This window comes from Scomber japonicus, chromosome 10, assembly GCF_027409825.1.
Source record: "Scomber japonicus isolate fScoJap1 chromosome 10, fScoJap1.pri, whole genome shotgun sequence".
Classification (NCBI taxonomy): Eukaryota; Metazoa; Chordata; class Actinopteri; order Scombriformes; family Scombridae; genus Scomber; species Scomber japonicus.
In genome coordinates, this window is record NC_070587.1 from 6829779 (window position 1) to 6853455 (window position 23677).

General features: G+C 42.1%; 1 protein-coding gene across 6 annotated transcripts in view; it reads left to right on the forward strand.

Annotated features, from left to right (window-relative positions):
- cadm4 (cell adhesion molecule 4) overlaps window positions 1-23677 on the forward strand; it is a 146222-nt gene that overhangs the window by 102600 nt on the left and 19945 nt on the right. For 3 of the 6 annotated variants that reach the window (XM_053327950.1, XM_053327953.1, XM_053327952.1), the window contains exons 1-3: window positions 7454-8346; window positions 15938-16084; window positions 22801-23088. In XM_053327950.1, the coding sequence (XP_053183925.1) occupies window positions 8250-8346; window positions 15938-16084; window positions 22801-23088 (532 nt within the window). In that variant the 5' untranslated portion in view covers window positions 7454-8249. Of the gene's footprint in view, window positions 1-5984; window positions 6161-6254; window positions 6459-7453; window positions 8347-15937; window positions 16085-22800; window positions 23089-23677 lie in introns of those variants that run through there. The other 3 variants (XM_053327955.1, XM_053327954.1, XM_053327951.1) reach the window with 3 other exon arrangements.

Genomic DNA, 23677 nt, shown 5'->3' on the forward strand with positions numbered 1-23677 from the left:
GTGTGTGTGCTTGTGTGATATCCTTGCTTTGCTTCAAGGCTTATTTGTGTTTTTGTTTATGTGCACCTCTTTGCTAATATAAGTAGGTGTGTTCAGCCTAAATCTTTGTGTGTAGCAGCAAGTGTGTGCACTAGTGTGTCTATGTGCAGCACATATGTGTGTGTGTGTGTGTGTGAGTGCACGTACATGCATTCGAGTGTGTCTGCTAGCATAAAAGGTTGTTATGTGCTTTAGGTGTTAATTGGCTGAGGAGCTTCGTTAATATTCTCCTTGCAAGCCTGCTCGTCAGGAACAGAGCCGGCAAACTGATGAGTGTGTGATTTTCCTCCAGAGAGTGAGAGAGAGAAAGAGAAAGAGAGAAAGAGTAACAAGAGTGACTTCAGTGCAAAGACCCTCTGTAAGGTCAGAGTGAGGGAGGAGTAGAGCAAGAACAGTATTGGAAAAAAGAAACAGAGGCAGAGAGGGCAAGGAGAGAGATAGTCGAGCAGGGAGGGTTGGGGAAAAGCAACAGACAGAGTGAGAGACAGAAAGAGATGGAGCGAGGGAGGGAAAGAGAGATGTGATAAAAAGCCATAAAGGGTTCCATTGAGGCACTGGGTGAAAGGAAAGATTATATCATGCGAGGAAGAAATTATCCCTTTGTTAGGCATTTGTGAATTGGCGGAATGGGGGCAAGGCGGTTGGCAGGGTACCCCACAGCAAAGTGGCACATTGCTGCACATTTCTAATCATCCACACTATGCAATGGCACACCCAAATACACACTATGCCCCTGCAGAGTGCATGAAAATGAAACATCATAAGCTGCGGCCTTGACAGGCACATTAATAACACATCACATGCACATACCTGGAAAGTAAAGAAAGTAACGAACTGGTGTATGCACATATAGACAAAGTGACACACTCTGTGTCACGAGTACACACATCAGGGAACAAAGGAGAATTCCACACACTCCGTAACTGGCAAATGTTAGCACATGCACAAAGAGCACAAAGGAGAGAGACTGATACATGCACTGCAGCAGACAAGACTGAGAGCAGAGAGTTGTAACCTGTCACTGGGAGGTAAGATGCCACATGGATAATGAGTGCTACTCCCAGCAGGTAGCTGTGTAGCACGTGGCTCACAGCGCACAAAGAAACACTCGTTAGGAAGCTCCGTGAGTATGTTCCCAACTTGGCAGGTAACACTGTTTGCATTTATCTAAGTGAATAAGGGATGACAGAGCTTAGCGTTCTGTTGCGCCCAATGGGTGGGCTTGCACGGTTGTGCATAAAATATGCCTGTAATACCATCTCACTCTTAAACTGTATCTTTCTATTAATCCATGTATGAAAACAGGAAGGGCCAGGAGTACATTTAAGTGTCATGTCTGTCTTAAAAAGCTTCCAGCCTTGTTGGCATGTGTAGTCTAACACCTTGTATCCTGCAGTTCTCTTCATCTGAGCAAGTGAGAAAACCTGCTGCTCCCTTTGCTTCCTTTTTCTTCCATTGTGTCATTCTCGATTGTTACAGATGTTATTCACTCTGGTGAGGACTGTCACCTCGTCTCAAGCCCTTTCATACACATGACTTGTATCTACCTTTCTTTTTCCTGTCACTATCTGTAAAATATCCCGTAAAGAGCATTCACATGATGCACGTGTGATATCATAGAGAAGGGCACTGCTGGACATGTTCAGTCTTCTACACAATATATAATACATTTATAATTCCTGGTGTGTTCAAAAGGCCCCTTTTTTAGCTCAGAGCCTCCTCAGTCATTCACAACACAACCCTGTCTCCAACAGAACATGTTTATATACTAATTTTCTTATCGAACATGTTTTGGAGGGGAAATAATTGCTACCAGGATTATATTGACTGGCAGGTATTTTTCCAGTCCAGAAGAATTTCTTACAACTCAAAATTCACTGGGAGGAGTTGAGCATCAGTACTTGATTGTACAAGCACAGGACTTAGACAGAGATCAGATTATGTCCTGTTTGGTTGTTGTATTGATAGGATTAGCCTGCTAAAACAGTAAAGATAAGGGAAAGATTATGTTTTGATTAAATATTGGAAAAAAGTCAATACATCCCATCTCTTGGTTTAATTCACAATTGATTTTGTTTCTTTTGTATGTGTGTGTATGTGTGTGTATGTGTGTGTGTTTAACCAAGACCACAGCCTTGCTTTGGCTTTATCCATGTGCTTTTTGCTGCCTACACTTAAACAGAACAGCAGCGATCATTCTTTCCTTGCCAGGAACTGAGGTAGGAATGTAGGGAAACCAAAAAAATGCGATGACAGAGAGATGTTAAAGTTCAATTAAAATGTTTCCATGTTGAATCAATAAAAGAAAGCAAGAATCTCCTTTGTGCCAATTTGTTATCCTTTGTGTGAGCAAGTTGTAGGAGTTTCTTTTTAGTGTTTTTGACCTAAGAGTCTTGAAGCTTTTGTCTCTACTGGCAATGGAGAGGAAGATTCCACAGAATTTATTGTGGAGATAAATTATAGATCTGGCGCACATTCATGTATGGCACAAAGGCATAAGAAAATTCTGATAGATTTCTGGATGAAAGACTATGCCTGTTAGAAAGGTTCTGAGTCCTGTGTTTGTTAAATAACTAGTCTATCCAAATGAATTAAACAAAAGGGTTAGGAATTTTTACTGAAGTTGAAAGCTTCAGCTGGCCTCTTCAGCTAGTCATCAGTAGAATTCTCAATCTTCGATTCTTGTGGTTTGTCACTGGAACGTGTTTTGTTCTAAAATGCATACTGAGTTTTTTGCCAGCCTTGAAAAGAATACACTAGAATTGTCCCCTTTAATGCACAATTGATCCATGGTAAATGCATAATGTGATGAGACTAATAATAGGATGTCTACAATGGCTACCACAGCGCCTTTATGTCTTCCCTTACACCCTGTAAAACCAGTGAAAAGACAGTGCCAAGTCTGCTGTCTGCCAGGAAGTGTGTTTAATCTCAGGGTTTACTATAGATACATAGAGAAAGATGAGGTAAAAAATATGCATTACAGTCCAAACCATGTAATTTCAGACAGCCAGTGATTCAAATCCTGATATCTGTATCTGTATTCTTATTAGCTGTCTTGATTTGAGCCATATTGACTTTTATTTATTTGCCAGGCTGCGGTTTCAACAGACTGTGAAAAATAAAGAAAATCAAAACTTTGTAATCCAAAGTTGTGTGAGGAAAGACAGGCGGTGTCACTCGAAATATACCCCAATGATCGAGCTGTATTGAACCCTGTGCCCAGGAGCGTGAGGTGAGCAAGAAGTAGCCTGCGTCGTGCCTCCAGAAACCGCAGTCACTGATAGTGTCCATAGATCGAGGAGCTGTGACTTTTCTAATTAGAGAGTTCACAGAAAACCCAGTTGGATTAGCTAGTGCATGGCTTTAGGCTAGCTATTAACACCCAGTCAGCCAGACAAACAAGACATCAGAAAGACTATAGAAAGAAGAGCAGGGGCCCAGGGAGGTGGTAATGCTGACCCTGATGTGAATGTACCCAGAATTGGGTTAAAATTGTTTGTTATAAGAAAAATAGTTTATAATTAGGTAAAAGACAGTGTATTAGGAACCAATCCCAGTACAATAGTCCCAATAGTATTGTGTGTTGTGTTTACACTGCAGAGTCTTGGAGGAGATTACTCAATCAGGACAGTACAGATAATACTTTCCTGTGAGTGATTAAACTTTCTAGTAGTCTAGGACTTTGTGGCAGCTACATACAATAAACTTATAAAAAAGGGAAGGCAAAACAACGCTATTTGAATTGCATTCAGTATACCCCATCTGTATTCATGAATACCTATATGTATGAGTTTACATCGATGTAATCACACTAATACTGTGATGTTCACTTATTCTCAAACCCCCTTGGGGAGATGTTCATTTAATGTATCGCTACCTTTCAGGAACACAGGCCCTCCTTCACACTTTGCCTGCTTATAAACCCTCAAAAATCACACCCACTCAAACATATACATGTAACCCCCCACCACACGCTTACACACAAAGACAGACACACACACACACGCACACATACATGCTCCCAATCCACTCGCCCGCACAACCTCGAGGGAGACATAAGAAATAAATTCGACACTTCCGCTTACCCAAGAAGCGCCTTAAGGACAAAGAGAAATTTAATCTTGGATAAGCCTCCCGATAGAATCTCTGCATTAGTCCTCTGCTGCTGGTTCACAGCTATCCCATCAACCCTTACCTCCCACACCTTGGCCTGATTCCCTCACATCTCTCCTTCTCCACAGTGTTTTTTTCCATTTCCTCTCCTCTCCTGTCTCGCCAGTTCTTTTCAGCCTTTTTTTCTCCTTTGTTTTCTACTACATTCTTTAGTTTCCCCACTCTTTTCCTCACCTCACTAGCACTCTCCTTTGTCCTTCCATCCCTTTGACTCTTCCTTGTCTCCCAGCCATGGCCCCCCCCATACCATCACTACCAACACCCACCCACTCCCACCCCTTTTTCATTCTTTTCGCCAGCCTCCATCACTCCATATATTCCCAGTTGTGGTACATACTGTATATATCTATATTTCTGTTCCTCTCCCTTGTCGGAGCGCTTTAATACCATTGGTATTAAATGCTGGCACGACCTCCTCGGCATACTTAAGCAGGCAGGGATCCTTGTAAGGCTGTTTGAGTGCTTAATATTTTCAGCACGCTGCTGACTTAAGCCCCTTAAGTGCTTTGGCAACACTTATTCCACGGTGGCACCAATGAAGCCCATTAAAAATTAGATTTGGATGAGAGAGAGAGAAGAGGAGAAAAAATGGGAAGGGGGATAGGGGACACAATTTGCCATTACCTCCCTTCCTTCTGCACACACTGCGACAAAAACAAATACACCCATCAGGGGGTTGCCCACACAGGGACTTTGCAGACACACACAAGTATACACACACTTGCCAGTCATGCAATGATTTGTAATGTGTTCTTCTTTTTGTCTGTAATTATGTCCTTTGTTGCTCTATAAAGCACTTTGTGATGACCCTATTCTGTTGAAAGCACTTGATAAAAGAAATTTGACTTTATTTGACTTGATAATGGGGAACAGCATGTTTCAAATTGACTGCATAAAGATGTTTGTAAATACAGCTTGTAGCAGATTATATCAGATATTTTATGATCAATTGATGAAGAACAAGTCGAAGTGCTATTAACACATAAAAACTGTGTTGCCTTTTGCATTTTACAGGACAATGAAAGTCATCGACTCCAAGTCTTGTGTAGTTAGCTTCCACCATTGGCTTTGTATCTCCAGTTTTATTGCCAATAGCGGTAATGATAGTACATGTGGCAATGAGTTTGAACACAGGAATTGCATTATGCATGATGTGTTGATGCAAAATACACTGACAGGTTGGACTAGCTGTTGGCAATGATTTGTTTCATCAGTATACAAATATGGAGCAGACACTTTTTATTGAGCCAGGTTGCATGGCATAAATCATAACACAGTCATAGTCATGTTCATATCTGCTTTATCCACATCCGCTTCAAATTACAAATGCTGCGGACAAACACGCACACAGTTCTTGTCAGAAGACAGCCGAGCACATCCCTGCAGCCATAAAAACGGCCATTTAACATAAAGAGGCACTATGATGCCTCTGTGTGTGCCTGCATGGGTAAATTAATGGGTAGTAGATAGTGAAAGGGCCAAACAGACAGGCCAAATGTATACTCTGCTTCAGTCAACACTGGACAGTCATGCACATTCAGACACACACGCCACTACTGTTTGTTGACCTGAAAGGCAACCATTGTCACTGCTTCCATCCACACAACCATCCCTATAACCTTCACAAAATAGTATGCAAAATATGCGGACACTGATCCCACACTGACACACACACATTCTAGCAAGAGCAAGGGGAGGGAGGTCAGGGTTATATAAACAAGTGGAAGACAGAAAACGGATAGACAGTTGGACGTGATCAGCAACGATACCACACTGGGATTATAGCCGTGTTCATAGGTCAACAGGAAAGAAGTGAAATGATGGAGGAAAAACTTGTTGGAACTAAGTAGCTGCTGCGGATTGACTGGAGGATTGAAGGAAGAGGAGAGAGTAAGAGGGCAGAACGGATAAACTAAACACAATTTGAGGAGATCAATTCGAACAAGTGAATAGACTTTGTTTCCGTCAGTCTACTGCAAGACCCCAGACCTGCCAGACCTGAGCTGCTGGTGTTCACCAACAGAGAGTGATTTTCATAGCGTCAGCCAGTTGACCGGTGAAGTCAGCGCTGTAGGGAAGATTGGCGATGATCCGCTTTCGGCTTTGCCAGGAGGGTCAGGGCCATCACCGTTAGAGCTCATTGCATTTGCAGTGGCACAGAGAGAAAAAGAGAGAGAGCGGGTAGTGCGTAGTAATCTATGGATGACACCCGTGCTTTATTCCATCAGATAGTGCTCGGTGAAGTGTGTGGTGCAGCTCGCCACGTTTTGTCTCTGCTCTTCAAACATACACATATTAAATGCGCATACTTACACATACATACACACAAAAGCTACACACTCTCAGGGACCTGCGATGCATTAGGTGATGACAATAAGTGGAACTCCATCCGGACCTAGTACACAGAAAGCTTTCAGATCAGTGTGACTGAGTGTGTGTGTGTGTGTGTGTGTGTATCTGGAGTGCACCCATGCGCTGACTGCACCCAATGGAGCATGTTGGAAGGGAAGTGTTAGTCAGGTCAATGCTGCACTGTTATACTGTCTGATAGCCTGTGATTATTCTGAGGAGTCTGAAATTACGATGTAAAATCACTGTCCATTTGAGCTGCAGAGTATACATGATAGCATATCGAAAGAGTTGTAGCGTTCAAGCGAATAATGGTAGATACCTTGTGAGAGTAATGTGAAAGACTCAGGGGTAAAATAACAGAACAAAAAGTTTAATATCAGAAACTAAAGCGTCTGACTGCAGTTTGCCAGACCTCTTACAAGTTGGTTATTACACACAAGGAAAGCACTTCCACTCTCTGTCTTTATAGAGCTGCACTCAATCTCAATGGATTTTGTTTAACCATAGCCATCTCCAGATAAGTTGCAGTGAGGTAGTTTATACATCTCTCCAGAGACCTGGCCAGTTGGGTTATAGCTCAAAGGAACATTGACTTCTGCCTCCTGATTTGTTGGGTGAGAAGTGCTCAAAAGTCTGTTTGAATATGATCTATTTGAGAATGAATATTGTTGTCCTAGATTTCTCTGTCCTTGAGGCCACAGTGGTGTAGGTAGCTCTATTTCAAAAGTATTTAATTCAGTCAACATTAGTAGGTATAAACTTGAATTGCTTTGGAAGACGTTTTTCTCAGCTTGTATATGATTGAAATATTTTATTATGTATGCTTTCTTCTGTCCCTGGGGCAGGGTGGTTTGACCTACAGTCCATTTGTTATTGTGGTTAATTGTGTGGCATCCAGTGCTCAAACTAGCTTAACTCAGAGTTTGACACGGTGGTGTACAGACAGTGATTAACTAATTAAATTGTCTCTCATCTGCATAGTTGCTAATGATGCATACATTTTCTGGTAAAAAAACACAGTATTGCAGGTCTGCTGTGGTCATTTTTGGTATTGGTTTTTCTAGTTTATTGATCTGAGAGACTTGGGTTTGGTCTCAGGAGGCTCAGAGCACTGTGTGGTAGAAAAAGCCTAGCAGTATTTGATGTGGTTTTGCTTATATGGGACTGAACTTCTGTACTACCTTGTAGCAGAAGCGCTTCTGCACTGTATGGATTTAATACATTGCTTGTCATAAGGTCTTTCTAGGTATCACAAGGTGCTAAAGTGTTATTGCTCCCAGCTCATCATCTGTGTGTGCAGTGTTATACAGTGTCTAAATCACTTGCTCTGTTAGCACCCTGAGCTGTGACCAAACTGTGTATTGCGTGCAAGCTTTGCCTACAATTCAGTCTTATGTGCCTTTCCAGCCGAAACAGTATCTTTGCATGTGTTTCGATGCAATGTAACGCATTCGATTCATTTCTTTAAGTATTGTCCTCAAACAACAACTTCTGTCTGATTGCACTTAGTTTGTGCACGTGTCTGCAGCATTGCAGTTAAGAACAAATCAGAGTGTGTGTGTGTGTGTGAAATAGTTTGTCTATAGCAGTGCAGGCAGGGTCACAGAGGAGCCATTGATCAAACGTGCACATCCACACAAACACGTACTTTCACACATACACACACAGCTTCTCAATACACAATGAGGCCTGTCCGGAGCTCTGTCCTCTGCCGCCTCCTCCCTGCCCCCTTCTCTCTGGCCCTGCGCAGCCTGGTCCTGGTCCTTCTCTGCATCACCCGTAAGTCATGCTTGCATGAACACTCACATGTACATACACACAGAAACACATCCAGATTAAATGAGACGTGCAGCATTGATTCTAGAGGGAAACTCAGGTGTCATTATGCACCAAATAAGTCAGGGGAAACAAGTACATAGTGTTCACACAGTCGTGTCAAATTATAGCCTGGATGTGCACAAGCTCCCTGTTCTTTAAGATAAACCCACTCAAAATGCAAACTGTTGAGATGTGATGCCTCTATTGGATAAATAAGTGAACATAATTGTGAATATGATACTAATTGGTACGGAATGAGATCCAGTGCAGTGCCGAGCACATGACCAAAGGAGGAATAGCGCGCAATGGAATCATGAAATGAGAGCTTCGGATGAATTGTTCAAAATGCTGGTAATTAAGTTAGAATTGGCAATTAAGATTAAGAATAGAGAGAATATGAAGACATGAGCGTATACCCAAAGGGGGAGAAAGGACCAGGGAGAAAAAGAGAAGGGATGAATGGACCACATGACTGAGAGGGAAACAGTCACAAATGAAAATAGAGAAAGAAAGAGCGATATGAGAGTGGCTGAAACCTTTTTCTCAGCTTTCCTCTGAATAACCTAATAAAAGAAACTTAGACCCCAGAGTAAGAGAGATATAGAGAGCCAAATGGAGAGGTTGTGGACTAGAAAAAGAATTGGTGGTGGGTGGGGGGGGTGGTTGGGGGGGCGGGTTCTGTGCAAGAGACCAATATGTATTTTAGAGACAGACTAACACAATGAAAGAGGGACCTGGCGAGATAGAAACATGTACTGTACGTGAGGGAGGGAGAGAGCAGCAGAGGCAGAAAGAGAAATAGCAAGTCAGAGTTGGAGAACAATGATGTCTGTGTGTGTGTGTGCAAGAAAGACAGAGATGGAGGGGAGGGGTACAAAGTTAAAAACAAGACACAAGGCCTTAAAAAGAACTGCATGAGGTTGAGTTGTGAAACCAAGAGTCATAAGATTGACTGAGCACAAGGCAGAGACGGTGAGAAAAAAACAGTACATGAAGTGGAGTGAGATCAGTGGCAGTGTTGCTAGGTGCTATTAATACCTCCTGTCATTATTATTATGCATTTAATACGGGGAGATGTTCTCTCCCTGCTGCTCATTGGTAAACAAGTGCGGTGCCGCTGCGCACAGTACCTTCTCCTCTGAGCCAGGCAAAATTTCAATTCGGTGGGGTTTTTTGCATATTAGATCAACAGAACGACATTGTCTTTTGTCGGATGTTGTGGGGGGCGCTGGGTGGGGGTGACTATAGGGGAGTAGGGGACACAGAGAAAGAGTTTGTGTCTTGGCAGTCAGCATAGTTATGTAATTCATGCCAGTAGGGCAGTTGTGTGGCGAGTCTTGAATGTGTGCACACACACATATATTCTCACATACACACTAACACCACATGCACGTGTGCACACACTTGCCTCTAAATGCATGCACACACCGCATAGACATGTATCAGCATCACACAAAAAGTGCACAACAGATACACACCAAAGGGAAGGCAGCCATGTGGTGAATTTTGAAGGGGTGTCAAGACCAGTGCTTTTGGCTGTGGTGAATCTCCAGTGTGGTAGCCGTCGCGTAATAGCCCTGTAAATTTCCTTTAAGCCGCTGTTGGGGTGTGTGTGGTGGCCATTGTTGCAGGGTTGTTGGGGCTGTGACAGACCTGGGTCATAAAACGCTGCACAGTAGATAGAGCTAACCAGCTTTAGCTGACAGTAAAAAGAGGGAGGCTAGGAGGAAAGGGAAAGAGACAAGAAGAGAGAAGAGAAGATGGCGGTTTGTCAAGGGTAAGAAGAGGTGAACAAGAGAGCAGAAAGAATAATAGGATGGGTGGACAAGAGGAGAGTGCTCAGGGAAATGCAGTGCAGCAGGAGAGAGGAAGAAGAGGGGATGGGGCAAGCGAGGGACGGGTGATTGAAATATGCCGAAGGGCTAGAGAGACATAAAGATACGAAGGTCAAAACGAAAGATGTGGGAGCAGGGAGAGAAGGGGAGGAGGTAAAGGAAAAGAAGGGTGGAGGTGATGTGTAGAGGAAAAAAGAGAAGACAACAGATTTCAATGCCGAGGATGAAAGCAGCGTGACTTGGGAGCAAAGTCAGAGTGTTAAAAACAGGAAGAGAAATATATAAATAAAGGAAGGTAAATGTTTCTAATGAGAGGTCAAGAGTGAAAAGAAGTAATTTTATGCTGATTTTGCTGATTAGTACACCAGTGGGTGATGGAAATAGAGTCAGATGAGAGAAGGTCTGAAGTTCCTGCAAAAGAGAGAGAGAAAGATTAAGGGAGACAGAGAGGAAAAAGAAAGGGATAGAAAGTGGAGAGAAGGCTGAGCTATATGACAGACGATTAAAACAGTCAAAAGTAGGGAAGAAGATGAAAGAGAGAGGAAAAACTGCGACGTTCAGTCTCGAGCTCCACTCATTTGTTTTGTCCTCTTGTCCCATTCACTCTTCTCATTTTTTTTTTCTGTCTTTCCCTTGCTCCCTCTCTTCCGCTCTCCCGGCACACTATAAAAACAGCGTGATTATGCTGCAGACTTGAGCTGCAGAACAAATCACATTTAGCGAAGGAGAGTGTGGAGATAGAACCAGCAGAGAGGCAGGAAAAGATTCCCACTGAGTCACAAAAAGAGAAAGAATGAGAGAGATTGCAAGGGGAATGAAAGCAAATTGCAGCTTGGAAGGATACTATTGAAGGGGGGGGGGGGGCTGCAGGGGGTATATGAAGAAAGGAAAGAGAAGTAAGGACAGGAGTGAAGAGACAGTTTCTAACAGAGGAGAGAAAAAAAAGAGGCCCAGGAGAGGGAGAGGATATGTTTAGGACAGTGCTGATGAGGAAGATGCATGATGTGCGATGGACTAAAAGATAAGTTAGAAGAGAAGGAGGGAGAAGATGGGAAGAAAGGAGAAGGGACTGATGAAGGGAGGAGGACTCAAGGATTAGATCTCGCAGAAGGTGGGGAGGAGAGGGATGGAGAGACTGAGGGTTTAAATAAAAAGAGAAAGAGAGAGATGGTGAGAATAAGATTAGACACGAAGGCAGCAGGAGAAGAGAATTGCAAGCCGTGGACCAAGTGGAAGCAAGGGAGAAAGGGGGGGAGAGTGCGCTCAAAAAAAATCAGAAGTAATTCTGAGCAGAGGAGAGGAAAGAAAAGGAGCACAGGAGAAAGCGAAAGAAAGAAGGTAATGAGAGAGACGAGAGCAAGATTTGTAAAGGATTATGTATTATTTATAGAGGGAGGTTTTTTTTTTTCTTTGCACCGGATTTGATTGGCAGAGCTCTGGCTCCCTGAGAGAGATGGAGTGATAATTTTAGACAGGGAAAAAGAAGGGGGAAGAGTGACTGGGGGAGAGATGTGGGTCTGCAGAGGGAGGTATGGAGGAGAGGAACCTCAAAGTCAGCTATTTCATAGAGTCAGTACACCGCAAAACTCTGTGATTAACCTGGAGCAAGTGCTTGTACACACATACAGTACACACACACACACATAAACATTGCTGAATTCATTTGCATACATACTGTGGAATCTGGCTCGCCTCACAGGGGATAGTGGGAAAAATGTACATCCAGATGGGAAGAGATGGAGAAGTTGCCAAAAGACGACCCCATAAGAGTGGAAACTATGAGCTGCTGTTATTGTTTTAATTAAAGCGGTAATAACATAAGAGGTTGTGCATTGTAGTCTCCTTCATCGATTCCCTTGTAAATCCGTGGCCTGCATGCAAAGAAAACACAAGCTCTTGGCCCACTTCCAATTGAAAGATAATGAGAGATAATAAATAGGGAGACATTGACTGCACTGCTTCAAGGATACGTGGGGGCTTGTTTGGGGCAAATTGAGATAGCTCATCTCTTGTGTGGCTTGTCTTTTTGTTTTATCTTTTCCTCACTCTCCTTCACTCTCAGAAACATGTATAGAGGGAAATAAGGAGTGAGCGAAGCAGAGAGGGAGAGGGACGCAGCAAAGCGGTAATTCAACCCTGCACCTGTGAGGCAGTTTCTAGAATTTACCGTGACCAAGGTTGAGCCAGCAGTCCACCTGGCTGCCTCCCAAATCCCCCTCTTTTACATAACTCTCCACACCTCCCCTCAACCCTTCCCTCTGTCCCTCTATCCCCTGCCTCCATCGACTTATAACTCAACCCCATTGTGGGACCATTAGGACGGGCCCCTAAACAGCATAGTCTTATGAATTTGTGCAGCCATTATTTATTTATTTGTTTATGTATTGTGAAATGATGGCCCCTCTTGGATATCTATTGCCGTAGTAAATAAAGGCTCCTTTTTTTCCGGGGCAGAGACTGTGGGGATAGAGGGACTTCAAATGATGCTACCAATTGACTGCTATGAAATACTGCCCCCGCTTGGCTGGAGAGAGAAGTGATTGTTTTTGCTCCCCCTCATGTTTTATTTATCTGTTGATCATAGCCATCAGTGCACTACCATGGTATCGATTGCGCTGAGCATTCTCTCTTAATATGATTCAATGCTTGTGGAGTATTTTATTATAGGCATAGATTTTAATGGGAGCCAGATTAATACCTCTGTCACTGAGGTTGATTCCCTCCCTCTCTTTCTCTTACCCCCTTTGTACTGTACTATACTTATGATCAGGGGCACAGGCTCATGGCCTTGATGTGAATGGCAGCCTATAAAACCTACAGTCAAACTAAAGTGCTGTACCCAGCTGCGTTATGAGCGGGAGTGGAAGAGTATGCGTCATCTCTCGTATATTTCGTCCAGCCTCCGCCAGCTGCATTATTATACCCAAACCATCACTTCCTAACTCCCTGCAATCATTTCCTGGTTAGAGCCCTTATTCCTCTACCGTCTCTCCATCCCTCTATTCTCTTTGGATTTATCATCTACCAGCAGCCAGCAGGTGTTTCTGGGTGGTATCTCTCAGCAGGCGACAGCGGATGCCAGCCGTCGCACTTGCAACAGTTACATTTTTTAATTTTTATTTTTCTTTGTCACTTGTCTTTGCACTTTACTGCTATGCCACTGAAGCTAATTTCCTTTGAAGGGATGACAGCTGTCAGGAGAAGTGGGTGTACAAATGGACAGCTAATTAGTTTTTCTGGCCTCCTCTCAGAAGCAAACTTTGACTTTGTCTGCAGTCTCTCTCCCTCTTGAAGGCCTCTTTCTCGGTTGGTTCTGATGGGTCACTAATCACACAGACTTTGTCATGATGCACAGCAGCACTATTACAATTAACACTGTTTAAGACAATGGTGGCCTAGCCTGGTTGCCACGGTGATGAGTAATAACAGCCATTAGAAAAATAATTGGGATGGCGGTGGCAGGGCCTGATGGCCCCCGATATGAATCACAATATTGATGCAGAGAATGGGAGCAATAATGACTACAATTAGTGGTAATTGTCAAGATTTTTTCTCTGTTCCATAGAGTATTAGAGCCCCCTTTGTCTTTATCCCCTCTTGGTTTCTTTCTGTCTTCAGTTCAATATCCACTGTGTCTCTCTGTTTCCCCTGATGTGATGAATATGTAGACTTTGAGTATTTCATTAAAAGAGATTAAAATCGAGGGGAGAATTAAATTTGGATGAAGTTGGAGGGATCAGATGATGTCAAAGTAGCTTAATTGCAATATGCCAACCCCTGTATACTGTATGCATACCCCACACACATGCCAACCTATTGTGCATGTACACACACACACACACACACACACACACACTAACACACACACACACAGAAAGGACACACTCAGCTGCAGATATAGACATTTATTTTGGCCCAAAGCTGCAATGTCAGCAACTCCAGCTATGGCAGCCACCATCTGTTTTTCTTACAACATTTCCTGCCTTCTGAAGGTGTTTTAGAGCTCAGAAAGACAACTAGACACAGCAGTGAAATATATATAGTCCTGCTGTCTTTATCAGCACTCGTTATTGCCTCCTTCATCATCATGCTTCAATATTGATGTCCTTCTTTCTTTAAATCTTCCCCACGGCCAATACTTTGCCAGGGAGAGAGGGAATGTAAATGGAGATGCAAATTGGTATACTAGTTTGGGGAGCCCAGCAAGCTGGTACTCTCTTCAAGGCAGTCACATTCCACTTCTGGCTGGAGCCATATGACTAATTGCTCCGCAAATAATTTGAATTCAAATAGGGCAGCTCGGTGTCCATTGTGCTCTGTGGGAGGTGTGACTCAGCCGAGCCATGTCAACAGCCTGACCCACAAACATGGAGGGCGCTCCAATCAAAGCATAATCAACCTCCTCATTACTGACTCTTGGGCTGTCAGCAACATCAAAGAGGCCCCCTACTGCTTCTCAGCCCCCTTGTCTAAAAATATTGAGTTTGGGGGCCAGATAAGTTTGTTTGAAAGCTTTCATGCTAAAGTTTCTGTGAGTGTGGGTGTCACTCTGCATGTGTATGTCTCTGTGTATGTCTCTGTGTGTGTGTGTGTGTGTGTGTGTGTGTGTGTGTGTGTGTGTGTGTGTGTGTGTGTTCATTTGTGAGTATGCACTTGAACACATGTGGACATCCATACAGGTGTGTGTGTGTGTGTGTGTGTGTGTGTGTGTGTGTGTGTGTGTGTTCATTTGTGAGTATGCACTTGAACACATGTGGACATTCATGCAGGTGTGTGTGTGTGTGTAGGTGTGTGTGTGTGTGTGTGTGTGTGTTTGCGTGCATGTGCATATGTGTGTGCACATTATTTGAAAGAAGCTGGCACATGGTCCCCCATTACTTTCCAAATACCTTTAAGAGGAGGCATTACATTGGGATAATAGAGTGCTATCAATTTGTTTAGCTAGCACCTGGATGAAAAATGACATTAAGAATATGTGAAGTGCATTCGTGGCTGCCACCATGATTTCACATCTCTTCAATTTGGCCAGCGTTTTAAGAAATAGGATTACTGTTCAAACCATTACTTTATACTCAAGAAGTGGCCAATGTCCAGCCTTTCATTGGTGTGTGTATCGGTATAAAGAATGTGTGGCCATGTCTGTGTTAATGTGTCTCCATTTGTGTGTGTGTGTGTGTGTGCGTGTGTGTGTGTGTGTGTGTGCGTGCGTGTCAGTGTGTGTGTGTAAACCACTTGAAGCTTTAATAAGGCATTATGTATTCAAACGTGTGTGTTGATGCGTTCTGTTAGAGTAGCCAGAGGCAACAAGACTGTTTGTATGTGTGTATTTGTGCACGTAAAAAGATGAATGGCAGTAATTACAATCATCCCTATTATAATCATAACATTGTTCATAGATACCCTCTTTTACTTGTTGAGTCCTTCGGTGTCTTTTCTCTAGCTCTCAATCTCTTCATCTCTATCATTCTGTCTCCTCCTTTCCCCTCCTCCCTCTCCCCATTTCTCCCTTATTGTGTCCGTATGATGAATAGCGAGTAAATGAAGGATGCTTAGAGTGCCTTATTTTTAAAGGTTTTATCTTAAGTGAGGTGCAAATTGAACATCTCATCACATCTGTTCTCTCCATTTGTCCCTCTCCACTTGTTTACCTCTTTTTTTTTCCTCTTCACCATTCACTCTCTGTCTCACTCTCTTATGTCCATCTTTCTCTTCCCCAGCCCGTTGTCAGGCGGTACAGGCAGAGAATGTGACAGTAATGGAGGGAGGTACGGCCCAGATCTCCTGCCGCCTGCAGAATTACGATGGATCAATTGTGGTCATCCAGAATCCCCGCCGGCAGACCCTCTTCTTCAACGGCACACGAGGTGTGTATCTACATGCACATTTTTCCCTACAAGAAGAAACCAATCTATCTGTGTGTATGCATTTGCCCTCAGTGACATTTGAAACCAGCCTTTTAAATACATTAGCAATGACTCACTAACACTCATGCTTTACATTTTTCTTATTGCAAATGTCCTCCATTTGCCTTTAAGGTGATTCCACATTAAAAAGTCAGATAACCGCAGAGTTAATTTAGGAGATGGTTTTACTCTCTGCCCTAACGGTGTGACTGCTTTAACTGTTTTAAAAGCATAGTTCAAAGCTCTCTGCATAATCCACTGTTAACCCCAGTGATGAGATCAGAGCTTATTACAGCTCCTCATTAGAACATGGCTTTGGCAATCACTTGTTTTTTTAAGGCAGCTTTTTGGCAAATTATTATTGTAACTAACATTATAATGAAGGTGGATTTCATTGAGGCCCTCAGAGAGGGCAAACATTACATGTTTTTTCTTAACTAATTAAGAGCAAAAGTTGCTACCTTAGCCAGATTTTCTATTGTTGCTGCTAGGAAACCTCTCAGCAAAAGAACAATGATCAAGGATATTAAACATTGTCTTTGTGTGGGGCAGCTTAATTGAAGTCAAATTTTAGCGTTATTTTAGTTATTCATGCTCTATGTTATGTATGTCATACATTTCTTAAGACGTTAGCTTGGGCTTAAGGCTAGGGTTAAAACTGTGGTTTGTAACTGTGTAGATTTAAATCAGGGCAATTTGAATATATTCAAATTGTTGCTGTGGTTCAAACATACAAGAAAACATCAACCTAACAATTTAATGAATGTCTTGTTTAATTTACATCAAACCATTTACAACTGTTAGTTATACCAGTTGTTGGCAGTGCAAAATGTATGAATGGAGTCCCTATTAGCCCATGTTAGGTGCACACAAAAAAGAGAAAAAGAGGCACTGAATAACCAACCTGTAAATGAGAGGTACATTTATAATTGACCAGGTTTGAGAGTTCATAGGCTTGAATAAAATGCTAAAACACTGACCAATGCTAACAGCCACAAAATCAAATCAACTGACTGTTGTTGAAATGTTAAACTGTGGCCACTCATTTATCAGGAACAGAGGAACAGCAATTATTTTGAGCACATATTGTACTTATACTTACAGTAATGCTGCTGTTTTGCCTAAAGCAGTCAATCTGAAAACCCAAATCATTTTGAAAGAGCACTTGCTTTCCTTTTATACAGTAGTCATATCCCAGGAATTTAGCACTATGCAAATCCGTGCCATCCATTTCCAAAAATGTGATCTTCTCAGTTGACTGAATTTTCAGCCTTGAATTGTGCCATTTGGTCCCAAAAAATGTTTTGACTGTTCTCCTGTTGTGTGACAGGTGTTCATTTTCTCAGCTTGAAACAGATGCTCAAAGACTGTTTAATGAACTATCTTCACTCAATCTGCTCTAGTTGAATATTGCTGAGCTGAAACGTAGCTTTCGGGATGCTCTTGAACATTGCTTTAATTTAATAGTTACACAATTTCATCAATGGTGGCCTCGCACAGTTGATATATTTCAGTCAGTCAAGCATTTTGTTTCTCAACATATCTTTATTACATTGAATTTTGTCAACACAAAAGTCTAGATAGCATAGATTTAATAAATGTAATTCTCTACAATAGAACATAAATATAATACAAGGAATCAGATTGCAGGTGGGACCAAACACACACACACACACACACACACACACACACACACACACACACACACACACACACACACACACACACACACACAATCATTCAACAATTTTGTTTAATCAAATTGAATTGAACCAAATGGGCCATCAGACAGCCAAAATTTGAGTTTGAAATATTACAGTTTTTAAATTGTCCCATGGCTTTTAGTTTCTGATAGATAAAGAACTCCTCAACTGCAAAGTTAATGCAAGTGTCAATCTCACACAGCCTTCGAAGTGGGTGAATATTCATCATATCTCCAGCATATAAATTGGCATAGAAATTCAACTGCTAGTGGTGTGTCGCAGTAGGTAGGAAGATATTCTTAAACATAGTAAGGTCATTTAAGTGTCTTTGTGCAAGAAAATCAGTGGCTGCTTGATCCGGAGCTGATTTCCCTTTGCTGACCTTACAGTTAAACCCTCACATAGTGAAGTGGTTAAAAGGACATTTCTAGCAATTCATTCATATCATTAGCCTATACAAAGGTAAATCATGCTCGTACTATCTGAGTACATTATTTGCAATCATATGGCCCGATACGTCAGCGAACACATTTTACATTTCCAATTATTATGCCAGCACTTTTAATTATATTGATTCAACAATCAGGACTCCCACACTCCCCTTGGGAACAGTCTCTATAAAAGTAGTACAAGTTGAAGATTTTCTAAACAGTATATCGAGATCAGACTAAAATACTGAAGACAGAAGAGATGCTTACACTGTTCACTGGTACAGTATTGAAATACTTTAGTTCTACACACCTTTTCTTCACCCGTTTGTCACTTTGATCACTGAGCGGCCCTAATTGGGTAGTTGAGGTTGCTGCTTTGCGAAACCTTACTTTCAACTCTCTCCCCGCCCAATTCTATCAGATAAGCACAACCGGTAAGTTCCATTAAGTATTTAAACAGAACTGGCCTGTGTGTTCTCCCTCGGGACATGGACTTGCACCCCTCAGAAAGCACGATAAAGCCTAATCACAGAGAGGAGGAAGAAGGGGTGTGAAAGGTACAGTAAAAAAGAAAATGAGACAGACTAAAGAAAAGAGGGGGAGAGAATGAGACAAAGGGGCGTAGGGTTAAGAAAGACACAGCAACAGAGAGAATAAGGAAATGCATTGCAATGGAGAAAGATAGATTGTTGGGAAATGATCCAAAGGTTGGGCTAAGTATAAAGCAGTGATGGCTCCCAGTAACTAATTTGGCTCCTGTAAGCATCAGAAAGCCTCGTTGGGGACATTTTCCAGGAGCGTAAATTACATTTCACTCTGGCTCCTTCTACTTCAACGTTTGCTTCATCATTCGCTGTAGGGCTCTTCTGTTTCTGCCAATTGTCCATCTGCTGCCCAGATATCAGCCTAACTAACTGACGCCTTTCTGTGCCGAGCCATTCCACACTTACTGCCCAAATGGAGCCGCTGCTGTTAGTGCAGGGAATTAGGCTGTCGGTTTTGCAAGCAAGCAACCAGTCAGGGGTGTGTTTTATGAGATTGTGGGGATAGATAGCTGTAATAGAGTGGTGGAACTAACCAAATGGACCCTTTCTCCTCAGTGGTCCATATCTCTCTTTCTACCCCTGTTGCCAACTCTCTTCAGCATGCAAATGAGACAGGACAATAAAGGTGAACTTGGACTTGAACAGAAGTCTGACATTTAGTTGCCATTTAGTGCAGAGAGGGAAAAAAAGATTTACCTATCTGTGGGGATAGTTCTCTAACAATGGTCTCGCTGCCATCCGGTGGAGGGGAAATTTTAGGGTTGGGGTGGAGAGATTAGTGTGGTATACTTCCAGGGAGAGTGGACTTACTCCATTGCTTTGGCCGCTCTCAGTCTCCTGTGGTTTTTTATCTCTATCTATATTATTTTTCCCCCGCCTGCCGCATTATGTAGCTATATTAGTCTATTTATCCCATTCTTTCTTTCTCCTCTGCTCTGTCTCACACACACACACACACACACACACACACACATGCACCCACACACACAAAGCCAATATCTATATGTCTGTGTTGTGATGAATTATGCTGCGAGATGGCCGGGTGTTACATCAGGGAAGTGTCTGCTGTTCCCTCTGTGAGCCAAAGCCAACACAAAGAAGCAAAGAGAGGGACAGAATAAAATAGAGATGGAGAGCGAGGAAGAGGTTTCAAAGTCAAGTCAATACAAAGTGAGTCTCAAAGGTATTTATGAGAATCTATGGACATTGAGCCACTGTCACCCACAGACTGTTATTAGCGTTATTTGTTATTATCAGCATTTTTCTCACCATTGATCCATTCTCTCTGTACTAACAAAAGGAAAATTGTTGCATATTCACTTCTTCTCATCCACCCTGTCACTGTCCCCTCTTTTCTTTTGCCGCCTTTGTGCATTATGAGGTGCAGCTAATTGGTCCAAGTTCCAGGATTGGCTGTAAAATTAAGCATTTACTCTTTATGTTCAATCTTGGGTTATTTTCTGCAGTGTTTACCATGTGTACAATCATAGTGTTTAGTCTGTCTCTCACTCACTCAAAGGGCAGTCTCTCTCAAAGTAATGGCTTTACTAAAAAATTATTTCTGGTTGCAACAATAAGTTTTATTTGCATAGCACTTTTCAAAGAGTTACCAAGTGCTTCACAGCTAGTAAAACAATAATGATTAAAACCTAATAAGATGAACAATAAAAAATGCCAGACACTAATTAGAAATGGGCTTACAGAGGAATAAAGCAAGTCGTTACAAAGAGAATGAATGAATAGATTCTAGTTTAGGATAGGCCAATCAGTACTTGAGAAAATGAACAACACTCTCTCAAAGCTGGAAATGAGAGAACCAAGACATCTGTTGTATCAATGTACAGCCCCGAGCTGCTCCGTCGAGACTGACTTTGCAAACTCTCTGAACTTTTTTATATCAAACTGAGCTTTAGATTTAGCAGCACTATCAATTCCAGACCAGAAAATCGTCTTGGGTGCTGTCACAGCCACAATTTCTTCCATGTTTTACAATTTTTCCTCTGCAGAGCTGTCCATAGGAGTGACATCACAAATTAGAGGGCGGTGAAAACTACTACTCTCATTGCAGACTGTGAGAGATACAGTATAACTGGATGTTTGCTAACGCAGAGCAAACTATCTTGAGGCTAAGGAGTAACTGACTCCAAAGCTGAAAATGTCACTCTACTCAATTAAACTGGCCTTTGCCTCTCTGCTGTGCTACATGATGTACAGTAGTTACCAATTACTGCTTGCGAAGTAAATGCATTACATATTCAAAGATTCACATAGAAAAAAATATTCATCTCATAAAGTAAAATATCTCAAGCCTTAATTAAACATTGATACACAGTGTAAGTGATGCAAAGTATTTTAGTTTTTAGACCTACAACTTTGGACGTCTGGGTCCAAATTAACCTGCAGCGCTTATTGGCATAGCTTGAAACTTTTCTGGCCTGTAAAGACAAACATTAGCATGCCTACATGTACAATTCTAAACTCTGCACATGGAATCACTTTTTTTTGTCAGGTCTAGTGACTGATGATGACTGTTGCTCTTGTGGGAATAAACTCTGAATAAACAGTGATTTGTAGGTGGTATTAAAAATCATCTTCCTACATAGTTTGCAACCTAGCTGCATCCATTAAATACAAGATACTGTATACAGGTTGATTTAAGTTGACCTAAAAAAAAAGACAGCTCTTAAATCTGCATAAATTATAGATCAAAGTAAAAAATGTTAACAGGTTCTTAACCGCAACTACAGTCTCCATGTAGACTGAAACTGGCATAAAAACGGCACAACAGATATGTCACTTGCTAATGATTGTTGAGGGCAAAATAACAACCCTTCCCAAATAGAAAACAGCTCTCAGCTTGGATAATGAAGTGAAACAAAATGGCAAATCAGTCTCGTTATCAGGCTAGGTTTGTGTATCTACAGCCGATCTGGAAACAGCTCCTTTAGTCTGGTGAATGTGAATCAGTCAGTTTGTGACTGAGGTACAAAAATCAGTCCCCTGGGGTGCTTCCCATTGCAAAATGAATTCAAAATAAAGCCAGTAAAAGCCTGCCAGTAAAATGTGTTAAAGCAAGTTCTTTAAAATATGACATTCAATTTGGCAGTCTGAGCTTGCGTGTGTGCATGCATTTGTTTGTGTGCACGTGTGTGTGGTGTATGTCAAGAATTCAGAGCACGGCAAAGACAATTCTTCATGCTCAATCTATCTCTCAAGCATTGGAGGAAAAAAAAAATCAATGACCAAGGGTGTAAGGATTTTTATTGTCATTGTTTCCCTTTTGTTTTTTCCCTTTACTATTTTTTCACATGAATACAGTTTTTATTTATAACCCCCCTCCACTCAAAAATGTGTTTTTCTTCTTGTTCATACAGTTGAATGTTTGAGCTTCACTGTGCAGAATGATGTATGTACAGAGTTTGAAGCTACAGAGCCGTTTTCACATTCATCTGCTGAAAATGGAAAGTTTCTCCGTGCTTACTGAAAATCAAATTTTAAGGGGTGGGCCTACGAGCATGATTTGTGACATCAGTCATTTGATGACTTGAAGCCTGAGAATAAAGTTAGGAGACAGTAAAGTAGGAAACATCCTGTGTCCTGCAGTTAAACTTTTGAAATGTATAGATTATGGATTTTTAAGGGGTGAAGGTGCAGATGTAAATGTAAGAATTTTAAGATATTTTTTAAATGTGGAAAAAACATACATAATTATTCAAAGTAGAGTATTTCATGTTCATCTTAAAACATCAGGGAGGATCTTTGAGTTTAGTCTCTCACTTCACAGACACACTGTGTTTATTCTGACAACGAATTATGTTCTCACTTCTCCTCTCCTTGTTTTTGCCACTCTTCTTGTCACCCCACCTTCTCTCATACTGCCATCTCTTACCTTCCCACCTCCACTCTCTTCCTCTACAACAACCCAAACTCATGCTGTCTCACTTCTGCTCCACTTCCTTCCCACTTCCACCCTCTAAATTTTCCTCGCCCACCTCCAGCTCTGAAGGACGATCGTTTCCAGATGGTGCTTTTCACGCCACGGCTGGTGCGCATCACATTGACCAACGTCAGTGTTATGGATGAAGGCGGCTACTTCTGCCAGCTCTACACGGATGCCACACACCACCAGGTGGCCACGCTTTCTGTCTTGGTTACCCCGGAGACGCCCACGGTGGAGGTGAAGCAGGAAGCCGTGGAGGGAGGAGAGGTGGAGCTGACCTGTGTGTCACCACGCAGCAAGCCGGCCGCCACCCTGCGCTGGATGCGCAATGGCCGAGAGATACCAGGTACCAGGATATGGCTGACAGATGGACTGAAGAATGGTTAGATGATGATGAGAGATAAACGAGAAAATTAATGAGGGAATGTAGGGCAGATGAAGCGGAATGAGTGGATAATATCACAGACTGAGCATTAAATAGAGGGAGGATGAATGGATGTGTGATTGATGGGTTGACAGAGGGAATGGCAGATGGATTTGTTGATGTGAGCAGGTAAAGATGGATGGAAGGATGGATACATGAATGGAGAGAATGAGCTTCGTCTCTCCTCTTTTCTTGACTTTGATCAAGTGTTCCTTGCAATATTTAGAGGCGTTGATCTAGTTTCAAAATGATCAAACACAGTTTTTGAGATGTGAACAACAGTAACTTTTCTTTTCTTTTCTTCAAGGAAAAAATCACAAGTTCATAAAAGTGCATGTATATGTGGTATCTATGTGTTGAGGAGACAGATATCAACAGCAGCAAGCAGAACATTTTTAGTGCTTTTCTGTCTTTCAAGTATGTCCACTTGTAAAATAATTTTGCTATTAATACATTCCTCTTTATACCTCTTTATGTTTCGTTCCCTATGCTCTCTCATTCCAGTGTCCTC